At 39.4% G+C, this 15,622-nt stretch overlaps 1 protein-coding gene across 3 annotated transcripts in view; it reads left to right on the top strand.

Annotated features, from left to right (window-relative positions):
• Positions 1-15,622, top strand: part of Hectd1 (HECT domain E3 ubiquitin protein ligase 1) — an 87,128-nt gene that overhangs the window by 66,543 nt on the left and 4,963 nt on the right. For all 3 annotated transcript variants that reach the window (XM_021202403.1, XM_029540514.1, XM_029540513.1), the window contains exons 28-38: positions 1,139-1,261; positions 2,923-3,079; positions 4,669-4,891; positions 6,037-6,091; positions 8,898-9,080; positions 9,630-9,837; positions 9,925-10,010; positions 10,185-10,312; positions 12,268-12,469; positions 13,911-14,048; positions 15,091-15,622. The exon at positions 15,091-15,622 is cut by the window's right edge and continues 76 nt beyond it. In XM_021202403.1, the coding sequence (XP_021058062.1) occupies positions 1,139-1,261; positions 2,923-3,079; positions 4,669-4,891; positions 6,037-6,091; positions 8,898-9,080; positions 9,630-9,837; positions 9,925-10,010; positions 10,185-10,312; positions 12,268-12,469; positions 13,911-14,048; positions 15,091-15,622 (2,035 nt within the window). The remainder of the gene's footprint in view (positions 1-1,138; positions 1,262-2,922; positions 3,080-4,668; positions 4,892-6,036; positions 6,092-8,897; positions 9,081-9,629; positions 9,838-9,924; positions 10,011-10,184; positions 10,313-12,267; positions 12,470-13,910; positions 14,049-15,090) is intronic.

The raw sequence follows: 15,622 nt of genomic DNA, 5'->3' as shown, positions 1-15,622 counted from the left end.
AGGCCAGCCTGGTCTACAGAGTGAGTTCCAGGACAGCCAAAGCTACACAGAGAAACCCTGTCTTTACAAAACAAAACAAAAGCCAAAAGATTTTAGTTAGTGAAATGAAGAGCTTTAAAAAACGCTTTGTAGTATGTATCATTTAATAGTGTATGCCTGGGGCCCGTAAGAGTGATGGGTGGGTAAATACAATTGCCACTGTGCCTGATGACGAGTTCAATAATCCCTCAGACTCGCATAGTGAAAAGAGACTGGATCGATGCAACTTGTCCTCTGGTCTCCATTTATACATCAGGTACATACATATGTACATACACATACAAAATAAAAAGTATATATTTTGAAAATGTAGATGACATACGGCTGTAGTCCCAGCACTTCCTGCCTGAAGCAGGAAGATCACAGATTTTATGGCAGCCTGGGATTCATTGTAAATCCAGGCCAGACTGGACTCTGTAATAAATGTGGTCTCAGAATAAAGTTTGTACTAGAAGGACTGGAGGTGTAACTCAGAGGTGGAGGACTTATTTAGCAGATACAAGGCTCTGTGTTCAGTCTCTACTATAGTGAAGAAGGAAAAAAACCTAAGTATATTCCTTATGGAGAAGGTTAATATTTAATACACGACAAATTAAAACTCCCAGATACCCCATCTTTGCTGAAGATGACCAATGAAGGAACTTTTGGTTTATCTATCTATCTATCTATCTATCTATCTATTTATCTATCTATCTATCTATTGCATGTAATTATGCTGTAGCTGTCTTTGGACACTCCAGAAGAGGGTGATAGATCTTATGGGTGGTTGTGAGCCACCATGTGGTTGCTGGGATTTGAACTCAGGACCTTTGGAAGAGCAGTTAGTGCTCTTAACCTCTGAGCCACCTCTCCAGCCCTAATATTCATTCATTCATTCATTCATTCATTTATTTTTGTTTTTATGTTCTTCTAGACAGGGATTCTCTGTGTAGCCCTGACTATCCTGGAACCCTGAGATCCACCTGCCTCAGCCTTCTGAGTGCTGGGATTAAAGGCATGTGCCACTACTGTTTAAGTAACAGTTTTGGGGGGTTAGACTGATTGAAGAGTGTCGATCAAATAATTAGACAAATGTCTCTTGATGTTTTTTAAATCTTAGATTCTGAGACGTCCCTCCCTACAACGCCGAGCTGGCTCTCGCTCTGATGTAACGCACCATGTCGTCACCTCACAGCTCCCACAGGTCCCTTCTGGAGCAGGGAGCCGGCCTATTGGGGAACAGGTAACCCAACTATCTCGTCTATCATACACGTTTTACATTCTCAGGAGAGCATCCACCAAAAATGCCTATAATTGTGCCACAAGGAGGAAGGGAGCTGTCAGTTACAGAACACAGCTTCCCCTGACGCTTAGGTTCTACACTTTGCAGAAAATCCACGATTACTCTGAACAATGCAAGCAGGAGTTTCTTACTTGAAACTGCTTCATCTTGGCCTTTGAGTACACATAACCATATGTGAGAACAGCAGAGGTTTATAGTAGTCGTAGTAATTCTGCTATTTCTAAGTAGTAGTAGTCTTTTTTCTTTCTTACTTTCTTTTTCTTTTTTTCTTTTTTCTTTTTTCTTTTTTTCTTTTTTTTTTTTCTGATTAAGAAATCTCTTCTTTAAAGAAGGCCCCCAACTGTGTGTGCTTGCGTATCAGAGGAGATAACTTGGAGTCTTGGAGTTGCTTTTCTCTTTGCACTGTGTGGGTCCAAAGGTAACAAATTTCGGTCATCAGATTTGGTGGCAAGCTCCCTTACCTTATGGTAGTAACCTGATGAGCAAACACTGACCACTAAGGGGTAGGCGTGGCTGTCGTTTATTCCATTACATGAATTACCTTATTTCTTCTTTCTAGCGCCCTTTGCATGTTGTTATTCACTGCATTTATCAGAACTCTTTGGAACGTCATCTGTAGTAGCTTGGGGTTCAGGATGCAAAACTAGATATTCTAACACCAGAGGTGTGTAGTGTCACTTTATTGAAAAAGTTATTTCAGGGCTGGAGAGATGGCTCAGTGGTTAAGAGCAGTGACTGCTCTTCCAGAGGTCCTGAGTTCAATTCCTAGTAACCACATGGTGGCTCACAATCATCTGTAATGGGATCTGATGCCCTCTTCTGGTGTGTCTGAAGATAGCAACAGTGTACTTACATACATGAAATAAATGGTCAAACAAAAAAGGAAAATAAGAAAAAGTTATATCAGTCAAGTGTTTAAACTGAGAGGCATATGTATGTCATTTGATTTTGAACAACTAATGCTTCATCTGTTTGTCGTATAGAAATTTAAGGCACCTCACAAGTGACTCATCTATTTTTTATGAATAGTTCAGAATGAAATTAAATTGGTATTAGGAAAAAACTTATTTTAAAATAGTAGGTTCAAAGTATTATAAAAGGTTGCATGTACCTTTTGACAAGTTTTTTTCCCCCAGTGGTTCGTGCTATACTACCAAATTGTAATATCAGCACTAGGAAATAGAGGTTGCATATAGTTTTGATTTCTTAAAACCACCAGACAGTATACATATGATTAACATGTATTTCTACACATTTGTATTAGCTTATTTTATTCTTTTGCAATCAGTTCATATAAAGGAAATACAGTCCCTATAAAGAACTGAAGGACAGTAAGTTGGCTCAGTGGATTAAAGCTTTTGCCACCAGGCCTGACAAACCCAAATTTGATCTTTGAGATGTACAAGTTCAAAGGAGAGAATCAACTCCCACAAGTTGTTCTCTGACTTCCACATAGTAATAAAAATAGACACATAGTTAAATGTAATTTAAAAGTTAAAGAATTACTTAACGTACAGGTAACTTATTTGGTAGATGGCTAGTCAATTTCGGAAGAGTCATTTCCCTCAAGCGTAACTCCATGTGGAATCTTTTTATACTAGGAAGAAGAAGAGTATGAAACCAAAGGAGGCCGCCGCAGAGCCTGGGATGATGACTATGTGCTAAAGCGCCAGTTTTCTGCACTGGTCCCCGCTTTTGATCCTAGACCTGGTCGTACTAATGTCCAACAGACAACTGACCTAGAAATTCCTCCCCCTGGTACAGTATATTTAAGTGTTGTGTTCTAGTTTTAATTGACAACAAATGAGATGATTATGTACAGTTTGAAAAGTAAAGGGCCACTTGTGTTTTTAGGTTATGAATAAGACATTTTTTTAAAAAAAAATAAGTTGTATAGATTTGGGGCCAGTGAAAGGGTTCGGTGAGTAAAGGAACTCACTGCAAAGCCTGACAAAACTGGGTTCCAACCCTGGAATCCACATGGTAGAAGAAGAGAGAGAGCTAATATATTGTCTCATGCTTTCCACATATGCTCTGTGGCATCCCCAAATCAGGTAAAACTTCAAATCTCAGGAACTATGCAATAGTAAATTTATGTTCTAAGAGCATCCATTTTGTAGTAAGAATGAATCTTTAAGATCGTTTATCATGGTACCTGATTGTGCTTCAATAAGTAAATGCCAAGTATTCTAATTTATGATCCTTAAAGATTTGTCACTAAGTATATTTTATTGATATAAAGATACTGTGTAAAATATGAAGGCACATGTACTTTTTAATATATTTTATGTGAGGATATAGCTTGAATAAAATGTTCTGAACTTGACACAAGAACAGTTACTTAAGGAGTACAAACAGCTATAGGCTTTCTGTATCAATCAGCTCTATCAATATTTTTTTAATCTGGTGGATCTCTATGAGCTGAGTCCAGCATTGTCTACAGAGTGAGTTCTAGGACAGCCAGAGCTACATAGTAAGACCCTGTCCTGAAAACAACAACAACAGCAATAACAACAAAAAGCACAGTGGAGTGCACTACAATGAATAAAAACTATTCTAAGAGTTGTATGATATAAAGAAGAAAGAAAAATTATGAGTCAATAAAAAGATGAGTTTTTTTCTAAGTGTGTCATCAATATTTGTATTGATCTTAAATTATTCATGTACTCTAAATAAAAGTTTGACAGATTATTAGCACAGAGTAGATGATATTCCCTGAGTGCAGGGTCAGTGATCATTTTAGTTTGTAATCTATAAAATGAAGCATTAACTGTCTTCATAGTTACCAAGCATTTTAAATAAAACTTTATATATTTCACATACATATACCTGTTCTATTATTTTGTCTCTAAGTGACCTAGGTGTAATAATTCCCACTTTAAAGCAAAACAAAGCAGGCTGGATAGCTAACACACCAGTTCAAACTTGCTGCATTTCAGGGGACCCGACACGGCAGCTCACAACTGGGATGTGATGCCCTCTATATCAAATACGTGGTACACACATACATTCATGCAGGCAAGACACTCCATTCCATACATTGAAAAAAATTTTAATCGTTTATTTATTTATTTTTTAAGTAAAATAGTCAGGGATCATGTTATTCCATTACTTGAGAAGCTCAGGGGAAAAAAAAGATTGTCATGAGTTCAAAAGCCAGCCTGGAACATGCTGTATAATCCAGGCCATCCTGAACTCCATGTAGACCTGTTCCTTCAAACCAGATGTAGTAAGTCAAATCTTGAAGCCAGGGGAGTCTAAAGTGGACATGGATTAGTGAATGTATGGCCTTGTCTTCTAGTGCAATGCTCTTTGTGCGATTGTTTTCACATCTTTGATATCTTTAGGAACTCCTCACTCAGAGCTCTTGGAGGAAGTTGAATGTACTCCATCACCTCGCTTGGCTCTCACATTGAAAGTGACTGGGCTTGGAACAACACGGGAAGTTGAACTGCCACTTACCAATTTCAGATCCACCATCTTTTACTATGTACAGAAACTGCTTCAACTGTCTTGTAATGGCAATGTGAAGTCAGATAAACTCAGGCGTATTTGGGAGCCCACTTACACGTGAGAGACTTTAACTTGATATTTAAGTAAACACTGTTATTATTATCTATGAGCCTAGGAACAATGAGTCTTTGTATTTTGGATTACAGGAACTTAAAAGATATGCTTTTTGTTTGTTGCTTTGCAAGACCCAGTGAGGTTGTTTCTGACTCCAGATGCAGGATGGCTGAACGTTAGAACTGGAAGAGTCTTTAGAAATAGTCCATATTAATCTAGACTCAGGCTTGAAAAGAATTCAGTTGGATTTTTATAATTGCATGTGACAGAAACACTACCTATACTTTATTTGTTCTTTTAGCAGAATATAAGTTAAACTCCTCTTTATAAATTCTACACATTCTTGTCGATGACGTGACAGATTTAACGTGCGCGATAGACTTGGGATGCTTGGGGTTACCTGTTCCCAACAGGCCGACTCCTTGTCCCAAAGCCTACTTGATGGAAGGAGAGTCAACTTTTAGCCCTGAGTCCCACATGTTTTCTGTGGTGTATGTGCATTTACTGGGTGTACATGTGTGCGTACATGCACACATGTGCACCCACACACATACATTCACATATACACACACAGACAATGGTGATTTTTAAAAATTTAAATTAAAAGTCTAGAATTGATATATATATTTCAGTGTGTGTGTGTGTGTGTGTGTGTGTGTGTGTTTAAGGTGGAGTTTCATGTAGCCCAACTTGGCCTTAAACTTCCTGTGTAGCAAAGGGCGACTTTGAACTTAACAATCCTTTTGCCCCTGCTCTCCTGCTGTCGATTACTGGGCCTGTGGCAGCACATTTGGTGATGTATGCTTTCTTTGGATTTTTTGTCTTAAATTTTCTATTTGAGCCAGACAAAGTGTCATATGGCTGTAACCCCAGCATGTGGGGGTGGAGGCAGAAACAAAGTAATGAGAATCAATTTTGAGTCTAGCCTAGGCTACAGGACTACACAGCAAAGGTTGTTACAAAGAGCAAGGATTGGAGATATCTCAGTGGTAGAATACATGCTAGCAATTCCTTGAGTTTAATGATTAATGTTAGTATATATCTAATGAATCACTTTATTAATATTTATTTTTAATAGATTACAGCTTTATTGGAAATAACTAAATCATTTGATTTATGAATTAATTGAATAATATCTTCATGTTTAGAATCATGTATAGAGAAATGAAGGATTCTGATAAAGAAAAGGAAAATGGGAAAATGGTAAGTTATTTTTAGAAAGTGGGTCTATTTTTAGTTACTTAGTGAAAAAAGTAAAATGGTATCTTAGCCTCTGTGGTATTACTGTGAAACAACCATGACCAAGGCACCTCTTAGAAAGAAAGCGTTTAAGAGGGGGCTCACTTACACTTTCGACACTTAGTCCATTTTCATTATGTCTAGGAGGATGACCTGGAGTCAGAGTGGTGCTGAGAGCTTTATCCTATTGTGTAGGCAGCAAGGAGAGAGGAGAGACTGGGCCGGCATGGGCCAGAGACATACTTCCCCTAATAAGACCACACCTCCTAATTCTCCTAATCTTTATTTTTTTAAATTATTTTATTAGATATTTTCTTCATTTACATTTCAAATACTATCTCGAAAGTCCCCTATACCCTCCCCCCTCCCCTACCCACCCACTCCCACTTCCTGGCCCTGGTCTTCCAAGACCAAGGGCCTCTCTTCCCAATGATAGCCGATTAGGCCATCTTCTGCTAAATATGCAGCTAGAGACACAAGCTCTGGGGGTACTGGTTAGTTCATATTGCTGTTCTACCTATAGGGTTGCAGCCCCCTTCAGCTCCTTGGGTACTTTCTCTAGCTCAAATGGTGCTGGCACAACTGGCGGCTATCATGTAGANGAATGCGAATTGATCCATTCTTACCTCCTTGTATAAAGCTCAAGTCTAAGTGGATCAAAGAACTCCACATAAAACCAGAGACACTGAAATTTATAGAGTAGAAAGTGGGGAAAAGCCTGGAAGATATGGGCACAGGGGAAAAATTCCTAAACAGAACAGCAGTGGCCTGTGCTGTAAGATCAAGAATTGTCAAATGGGGGGCTGGAGAGATGGCTCAGTTCCAAACGTCCTGAGTTCAATTCCCAGCAACCACATGGTGGCTCACAACCATCTGTAAATAGATCCAGCGCCCTCTTCTGGAGTGTCTGAAGACAGCTACAGTGTACTTACATATAATAATTAAATCTTTATTTAGAAAAAAAAAAAAAGAATCGTCAAATGGGACCTCATAAAATTGCAAAGCTTCTGTAAGGCAAAAGATACCGTCAATAAGACAAGCCACCAACAGATTGGGAAAGGATTTTTACCAATCCTAAATCTGATAGGGGACTAATCCAATATATACAAAGAGCTCAAGAAGCTGAACTCCAAAAATTCAAATTCTCCTAATCTTATGAAAGGATTTCATTCCCTGGTGGGTGACTAAGTATTCAACTAAATGAGCCTATGAGAGCCATCTTAGTCAAACTAACACAGTCTACTTCCCAGCCCTGTAGCTTTGTTTAATATAATGCAAAGCTGCATTCAGTCCAACTTCAAAAGTTCCCATGGTCTATTAAAAGTCTCCACTCTGTTTAAAAGTCCAAAGTTCAAAGTCTCTAAGACTTGTGGCAGTCTTATAATTGTAACCCTTTGTAAAGTCAAGATGCAGACCACATCGAACATAAAATGTACAGATACATATTACCAGTTCAAAGGGAGGAAAGGAAGCATAGGTAGGAAATTCTGTAAGGAAGCACTGCTGAAAACCAGCGGGGCAGACTTCAGATTTTGTATTTCTATGTCTTATGTCAAAATGGGCTTCAGATCTCTAACTCCTTTCAGCTTTGTTGACTGCAACATAACTTCTTTCTGTTGGGCTGGTTCCACAGTCTGCAGCTCTCCTTGGCAGATGTCCCACAACTCTGGCATCTCCAAGATCTTGAGGTCTCCAAGGCAATTCAGGCTTTATCATTACAACTTCATTCAGCATCTTCCCTGGACCTCCATGCAGGCATACTTATGACACACCCTTGGCCTCGAGGCTTTTCTTATTAGTCCGTGAGGGAGAGCCACAACCCCTTTCTTGTATCCTTGATTCTAAATCCATATACCCGAAGTTTACAAGTTCTGATCCTTGATGGGCAGGAATTTGGCCCCCTGGTCCAATTACATTTGCATCAGCTTTCCGCTAATTACTCTCTTCAGTACTTAAGCTTTAGGTTCCTTTTCACAGGTTGGAAACTAGGTAGGGTAGGGTTTTGCCTGTGGTCACCACTTCCTTTATTCCATTTAGCATCAGGCTTTTCTATAAATGTTTTATTTCCTTGAGCACTGGATTTAGTCCTATTACACTTTCTGGTGCTCCTATTCTCAAATGGTACATTTTGTATTTCTCTTTGGCTAGCTTATTTCTGTTCATTCTAGATATGCATAAGAGTAATTACTAATATTTATAGAACAGAGTCAATGCTAGATTGTTTTGAAATCTCCTCTGGCAAGGCATTAATCTAAAACTCTTTAATTTTGCCTCAGGTAGATTTCCAGGAGAAGGGCAAAAGGCAGCCACATTCTTAGTGAAAATATCACAAGAACAGTCTCGACTCCACTTACTAATGTTATTTTCCTTGAGGAAACTTTTTGAGCTGAGAGACTGGAGTGGGTGGGTAGAGGGAGGATAGGGCAGAGAGAGACAGAGAGGAGAGAAAATGAGAATGAATATAGGGCCTGGCATAGGCTTTTGAAACCTCATAGCTCACCCCTAGTGACACACTTCTTCCAACAAGGCCACACCTTCTAATCTGACCACAGAGCTCTACTCCCCAGTGACTAAGGATTCAGATATATGAACCTTTGGGGGCCGTCTTACTCAAACCAACACAGAGAGGAACAGTTGAAGAGGAAGGGAACTAACACTGAGTTATTGAAGTTAGATTAAGTGCATGATCTTAAAGCTAGTCATGTAATGCATGTGAAACGTCATAGACCTTATCACTGGAAAGGCCAATGTTTGGTTTTTCCTATTGTAGGGTTGCTGGTCTATAGAGCATGTGGAACAGTACCTTGGCACTGATGAATTACCAAAGAATGACTTGATAACCTACCTGCAGAAGAATGCAGACGCCGCTTTCCTGCGCCACTGGAAATTAACTGGCACTAATAAAAGTATTAGGAAAAACAGAAATTGTTCTCAGCTTATAGCTGCATATAAGGTATATATTGCATTAAAACATTGGTTTGAGTGGAATGGCTTTGAGCTTTGTTTTACTTTGAAAACTGAGGGGCTAGGGCAGAGTTCAGTGATTAAAGTGCTTACACAGCATGCATAAGGCCTTGGGTTAGATTCCTAGCACAAGAAAGAAAAGAAAAGAAAAGAAAAGAAAAGAAAAGAAAAGAAAAGAAAAGAAAAGAAAAGAAAAGAAAAGAAAAGAAAAGAAAAGAAAAGAAAAGAAAAGAAAAGAAAAGAAAAGGAAGGACGGAAGGACAGCATAAAGGGATGGCTGTCTGGCTGCTTTTCTTTAGAGTGTGAATGAGCATGTTTTATGTGTCAGTGTTAAAGTGCTAAGTGCTGCCGGTGGCCTTGGCTCTGAGCAAACCAAAGCTTAGCTCGGTTTCATTATCTTCGGTTTTGAATAAAATTTTGTCTTAGGTGATGTTTATTTCAAAAAAAAGACAAAAATTCAACAGTCATTAATACTAAGAATAATAAATGTTTTTCTTGAAAAGAGATTAATTGCTGATTTTGTTATTTGTTTGTTCAGGATTTTTGTGAGCATGGAACAAAGTCTGGATTAAACCAGGGGGCTATTTCTAGTCTTCAAAGTAGTGATATTCTTAATTTGATAAAAGAGCAGCCTCAGGCTAAAGCAGGCAATGGACAGAGCCCCTGTGGAGTAGAGGATGTCCTTCAACTTCTTCGGATTCTGTATATAGTTGCAAGTGATCCTTATTCAAGGATATCCCAAGAAGGTCTGTAAGAAACCATCTTTTAGTTCTATATCAGATAGGAAAGAAGTCATTTTTAATTTTTAGTAATTATGTTAATTAATTTTACAGATGGTGATGAGCAGCCTCAGTTTACTTTTCCACCTGATGAATTTACTAGTAAAAAAATCACCACAAAAATTTTGCAGCAGATTGAGGTAATGTAGTTGCATGCGGACCTTTGGTGTACTGTCCCTGGTGTGCCTTTTCCTCTTGTGCCTCTGATTATTTCTTCTTTCGTTCTTTAGCAATAGAGCTCACATAGTCTTTGTATTCACTATAAATTGCATCTAATTCCTCTTAGCACTAATGTGTTTCATGTTAATTTGCAGGAACCATTGGCATTGGCAAGTGGGGCTCTGCCAGACTGGTGTGAACAGTTAACCAGCAAGTGTCCTTTCCTAATCCCATTCGAAACTAGACAGCTTTATTTCACCTGTACTGCATTTGGTGCATCCAGGTAAGAAATGAAACTTTTATGCTTATAGAATAAAGATGTTTTTCATTATAGAAGCTCAAAATATGCAAATATACTGCTAAGATTGATGGAGGGATTACATTGTCTTTAGTTTTTGTGACGCATTGTCAATACCTAAAAGTTTTCCATGTTCAATTGAATACATATATATGCTCTGTTGGTACAGCATGGATTGCATCAATTGATACAGCGTGGGTTGTAGCATCAGTTTTTATTTCCTAACACTCCAGTTTCTTTGTAACTTACCTAGATTACTAATTGTCAGAATTCTCAGCCACATAAAACTGAATGCTGGCAAATAGCCTTTTATTTTTATTTAGTGCTAGAGTCTAGCCCAGGCCTAGTAAATGCCAGCTGGACAGGTGCTCAGTCATTGCACAGTAGCCTCTCTTTTTACTGTCTGGATCTAACTGATGACTGTTTTCTTCCCACCGCCCCATGTATGGCGTATTTATTAATTCTGTTCTGTCTTCCTCCTCTAGACCACAGTTCCACAAGGGCAGGGCTTCTACGCCCTTTTGTTAGTTGAAGTTCTTGAAACAGTGTGTATTGTAGATGTTAGATATATTGTGGAATGATTTTATATCTCATCTATTCTGGCAAAGTAGGTATAAAATCATAAATGTGATTGTATCTCTATTCTTACTAAGTTACAGTTTTCTGCTGTTTAATAACATTCAAAAAACATTTATAGGTGGCTGGAGAGATCGCTCAGAGGTTAAGAGCACTGATTGCTCTTCCAAAGGTCCTGGGTTCAAGTCCCAGCAACCACATAGTGGCTCACAACCATCCATAATGAGATCTGACACCCTCTTCTGGAGTGTCTGAAGACAGTTACAGTGTACTTACATATAATAAATAACTCTTTAAAAAAAAATTTATAAATGTTAGTCTCTGGGCCTGTTGTGATAAATGGCATTGGTTATGATTTCTAGGAAGTAAAGTAGGTAAGGAAACTGAATCTTAAGCCCTTAGCTGTCTGCTAACCACTACATGTGTGTGCATGTGTTCTCTCCTGCACTCATTTGTACATACATCTTCTCTGACTTCCACACACAAAGTTAATAAAAGTAAATTAAAAGAAAGTGGTATATTAGTAGGTAAGATGCTTGCCACCAAACCTGAGAACTTGAGTACAATCCCTGGAACCCATATGGTAGAACAGAGAATGAACTTCTGAGAGTTGCCCTCTAATCTCCACACGAGTACTTGGATACGCACACGTGAAAAAATGTCTTAAAAATAACTACCTTAATGGTGGTTGTTCAGAGCCTGTCATAGTAATAAAGATAGCATAACCACTTTTTGGTTTCTCAAACACTGTCTTTATGTATTATATAGTGCTTGTATCATAAACCTCTAATTTTATTTAATTGATAAAAAAGGAGCCGGGCGGTGGTGGCACATGCCTTTAATCCCAGCACTTGGGAGGCAGAGGCAGGCAGATTTCTGAGTTAGAGGCCAGCCTGGTCTACAGAGTGAGTTTCAGGACAGCCAGGGCTACACAGAGGAAACCCTGTCTTGAAAAAAACAAACAAACAAAAAAAATTGACTACTTAGGCATATTGACTTACAGCTATAATCCCAGCACTCAGGAGTCTAAGGTAAGAGGATTGTTAGGAGGCCAGCATGAGCTACATAGTTCCAGGCCATCCTGGGATATCATCAGATATGTCTCAAGAAAACAAAAATGACCTGACTGAGCACATTGTTAAGATTCTAACTGAGCAGCACAGCATTATGTATCTGTAACCCTGGGAACTGGGCAGCGCAGCATTATGTATCTGTGATCCTGGGAACTGGGTGATGGATATAGAAAAGCCTGTCTCAAAACAACATTGAAAAACAATTTGAAACCCAACCCTCCCACATTTACCTTCTACTGCTGGTTTAGCAGTCCACTCAACTGCTATAAGGACTCTGGTATTGTGTTTCAGAGCAATAGTGTGGCTACAGAACCGACGGGAAGCCACTGTGGAGCGAACAAGGACCACAAGCAGTGTACGGCGAGATGATCCTGGGGAATTTAGAGTGGGTCGCCTTAAGCATGAAAGAGTGAAAGTTCCCCGTGGAGAGTCTCTGATGGAGTGGGCCGAGAATGTCATGCAAATCCACGCAGACCGGAAGTCAGTTCTCGAGGTAAGTAACTTCCTATAAAGCAGGGCCTCTGTGTTTGCTTTTATGGAAAAGAATGCATGGGAATCAGGTAATCTGTGTAAAACCATGGCAGAAAAACAAGGAGAGGGTTTCTATGAACTCTGCAGAAGTCTTCTCCCTGGTTGAGCGGCTCAGAATGCTTGCCCTCCTCCTGATAGCAGAGCCTGGGTTGTGACTTACCTAAGTCCTGCTGAATTCTTTCTGTCCAGCCATTTTACCCTTGTTAAACTGTGCTGTTAGATAATCTGTATTGTTGGAGCAGATTGTTTGCAGTATTACTTTATTACTTGTGGTGCTGGGTCGAGCTGTCAGCACTAGCAGGTATCGGTAAGGAATTTGAAAGAGGGAGGCCGCATGAAGACCTTGAATGTCTCTGCAAGCCCGAAAGTGCTGTTCTGTTCTGCCAAGTTAAGTGATAAGGCAATGCAAAACAACCTTTGGATGTCTGCACAACATGTTGCAGTAGAACCAAAACCAGTAGTTACTGTCCTCATGACAAACGGATGATCACTCTTGTACACTTGTGGGTGGAGTCACTGAGTCAGGGTTACTGGGAACTTCTGTGCCTTCCAGGGACTGGAGTCGGAGACAAACAGTGGCTGATTACCAAGATGGACGTCTAGGACAAAATGGAGCTTCTCTAGCTTTTGCATCAACTGTGATGTCTCTAGATGTGCAAGGCTCTGTTACTTTTTCTTTATATACAAGATTTCTTTGCTTCTAGCCTATTCTTCCATCACATTTTTCTTCCTAACTAAATATTTTTTAAACTTTTTTGTTTTGAGATTTGCTATATTAAGTTTTTGTGAAATTTTTATTATCATTTTTTTAATCAGAGTGTATTCAGAAACCTTCAAGGTGATTGCTTAAAGTCACAATAACTTGAAGAATTTAGGCTTTAGGTCACAAAAACCCAGGTAGAAAAAAGACCTGTCTACCACCCTTTCCTCAAGCAAATAACGGAGCCACTTTATCTGAAATTTGATTTTCTCTGATGGAAAGGTCAGATTTAATTATTCTGGTGAGTTGTGAGATAAAATCTCCAAAGTTGTTATAAGAAGTAATTAATGTTTGCACAGTACTCAGTGTGGTGCCTGATGGCCCAATAATGTCAAATGACAAACTTTAGAAAACTCAGAATCATGTGTCTGTGCTGCTTATCACAGTCCACCTTGTTCTGAAAAAGGAGATGCTACTGGGTCAGATGTGACAGAAGTGGTCCATTTAAAAACAAGATGCTCCAGGCGTGTGGCAGCACACACCTTTAATCCAGCTTTTGGGAGATAGAAGCAGGATAGATCTGTGAGCTCAAGGCCAGTCTGGTCTAAAGAGTGTTCCAGGGCATCCAGGACTATATAGAGAAACCCTGTCTTGAGATGTTACACTTAAGTGACCCTGTCTTTGTCGTTCTTTTGTCGTTTAGGTGGAATTTCTAGGAGAAGAAGGAACTGGCTTGGGACCCACTTTAGAGTTTTATGCTCTTGTGGCGGCAGAGTTCCAGAGGACTGACTTGGGGACTTGGCTTTGTGATGACAATTTTCCAGATGATGAATCTCGTCATGTGAGATTGATTTCTTATCTTATGTTTTGAGTTATGATTGCTTTCACAAAATGTTAAAGTAGGCTATGCTTTTAGAACACGAGCCAGGGTTTCTGCCTATACATGCTGGCTTGTTTGTTTTTGTTAAATATATCTACTTTATTTTATATGTATGAGTGTATTTTCTGTATGCACAGTGCTCAGGTGTATGTATGTATGTATGTATGTATGTATGTATGTATGTATGTATGTATATGCACTACATACATGCCTAATGCTGGGGAAGATGTGGGCATTGGAGCAGGAGATACGGATGGTTGTGCTCACTGTGTGGGTGCTGAGAACTGAGCCCAGTTCTCAGCGAGAGGAGCGTGTGCTCGTGCTTTTGACTGATGAGCCAGCTCTCCAGTCCACCCTACCTCCAGTCCTCATAGTAGGAAAGCCCTTTTAAGTTAAATGGGGGAGGGAGGTCAGAGGACAACTCTCAGAAGTTGGTTCTCTCCTAGTGTATGTAGGTTCCAGGATTAACCTCAGGCCAGTAGGCTTAATGGTGAGTGCTTTACCAACCAAGTCATCTTGCCAGCCAGCTTTTTATTTCTTTAAACATTTTTTTTATTCACTTTTAAACTTTTTGTTACATCTGTGTGGACAAGTACATGTATGTACCACTCATGCCGTGTTGCATGTGAAAAGCAACTTGTGGGAAGAGTGTTCTCTGGTTCTATATATGGGTCACAGATGCTGAACTTAGGTGATTGACTTTAATGGCTGTAGCTCTTATCCAGTTAGACAATTGGCAGCCCTGGTTATTGTTTTGGGGGACAGGGTATTATTATTGTGCCCAGGTTGGACTCTACTTTTATAACTAAATAAACTTAGTGCCATTAAAATATTTCTGAAGGATTAAATTTGGTTTCCAAATTAATTAAAATGCATGCATCTTCAGATGATGAAACTTGAAAAGATGTTGATGTTTGTGCTTATTCTGTATGGCAGTTGGGAGGTTTGGTTACTGTCTTATTTATTTGGCAATCTATTGATGTGTCATTTTTCCTTTGTGAAGGTTGATCTTGGAGGTGGATTGAAGCCTCCCGGATACTATGTACAGCGGTCATGTGGACTGTTCACAGCGCCATTTCCACAGGACAGTGATGAGCTTGAAAGGATCACAAAACTCTTCCATTTCCTTGGGATTTTCTTGGCCAAATGTATTCAGGACAATAGATTGGTGGACTTACCTATCTCTAAGCCTTTCTTTAAACTTATGTGCATGGGCGACATTAAAAGCAATATGAGCAAACTGATCTACGAGTCCCGAGGTGACAGAGACTTGCACTGCACTGAAAGCCAGTCTGAAGCTTCTACAGAAGAAGGCCACGACTCCCTCTCAGTCGGAAGCTTTGAAGAGGATTCAAAATCAGAATTTATCCTTGATCCCCCTAAGCCCAAACCCCCAGCCTGGTTTAATGGGATTTTAACTTGGGAAGATTTTGAACTAGTAAACCCTCACAGAGCCAGATTTTTAAAAGAAATTAAAGACCTTGCTATTAAGAGGCGCCAGATTTTAGGCAATAAAAGTCTTTCTGAAGATGAGA

The sequence above is a fragment of the Mus pahari genome, chromosome 7, assembly GCF_900095145.1.
Source record: "Mus pahari chromosome 7, PAHARI_EIJ_v1.1, whole genome shotgun sequence".
Lineage (NCBI taxonomy): Eukaryota > Metazoa > Chordata > Mammalia > Rodentia > Muridae > Mus > Mus pahari.
Note: the sequence above shows the minus strand (reverse complement) of the source record. Positions and strands in the feature narration are given on the sequence as shown.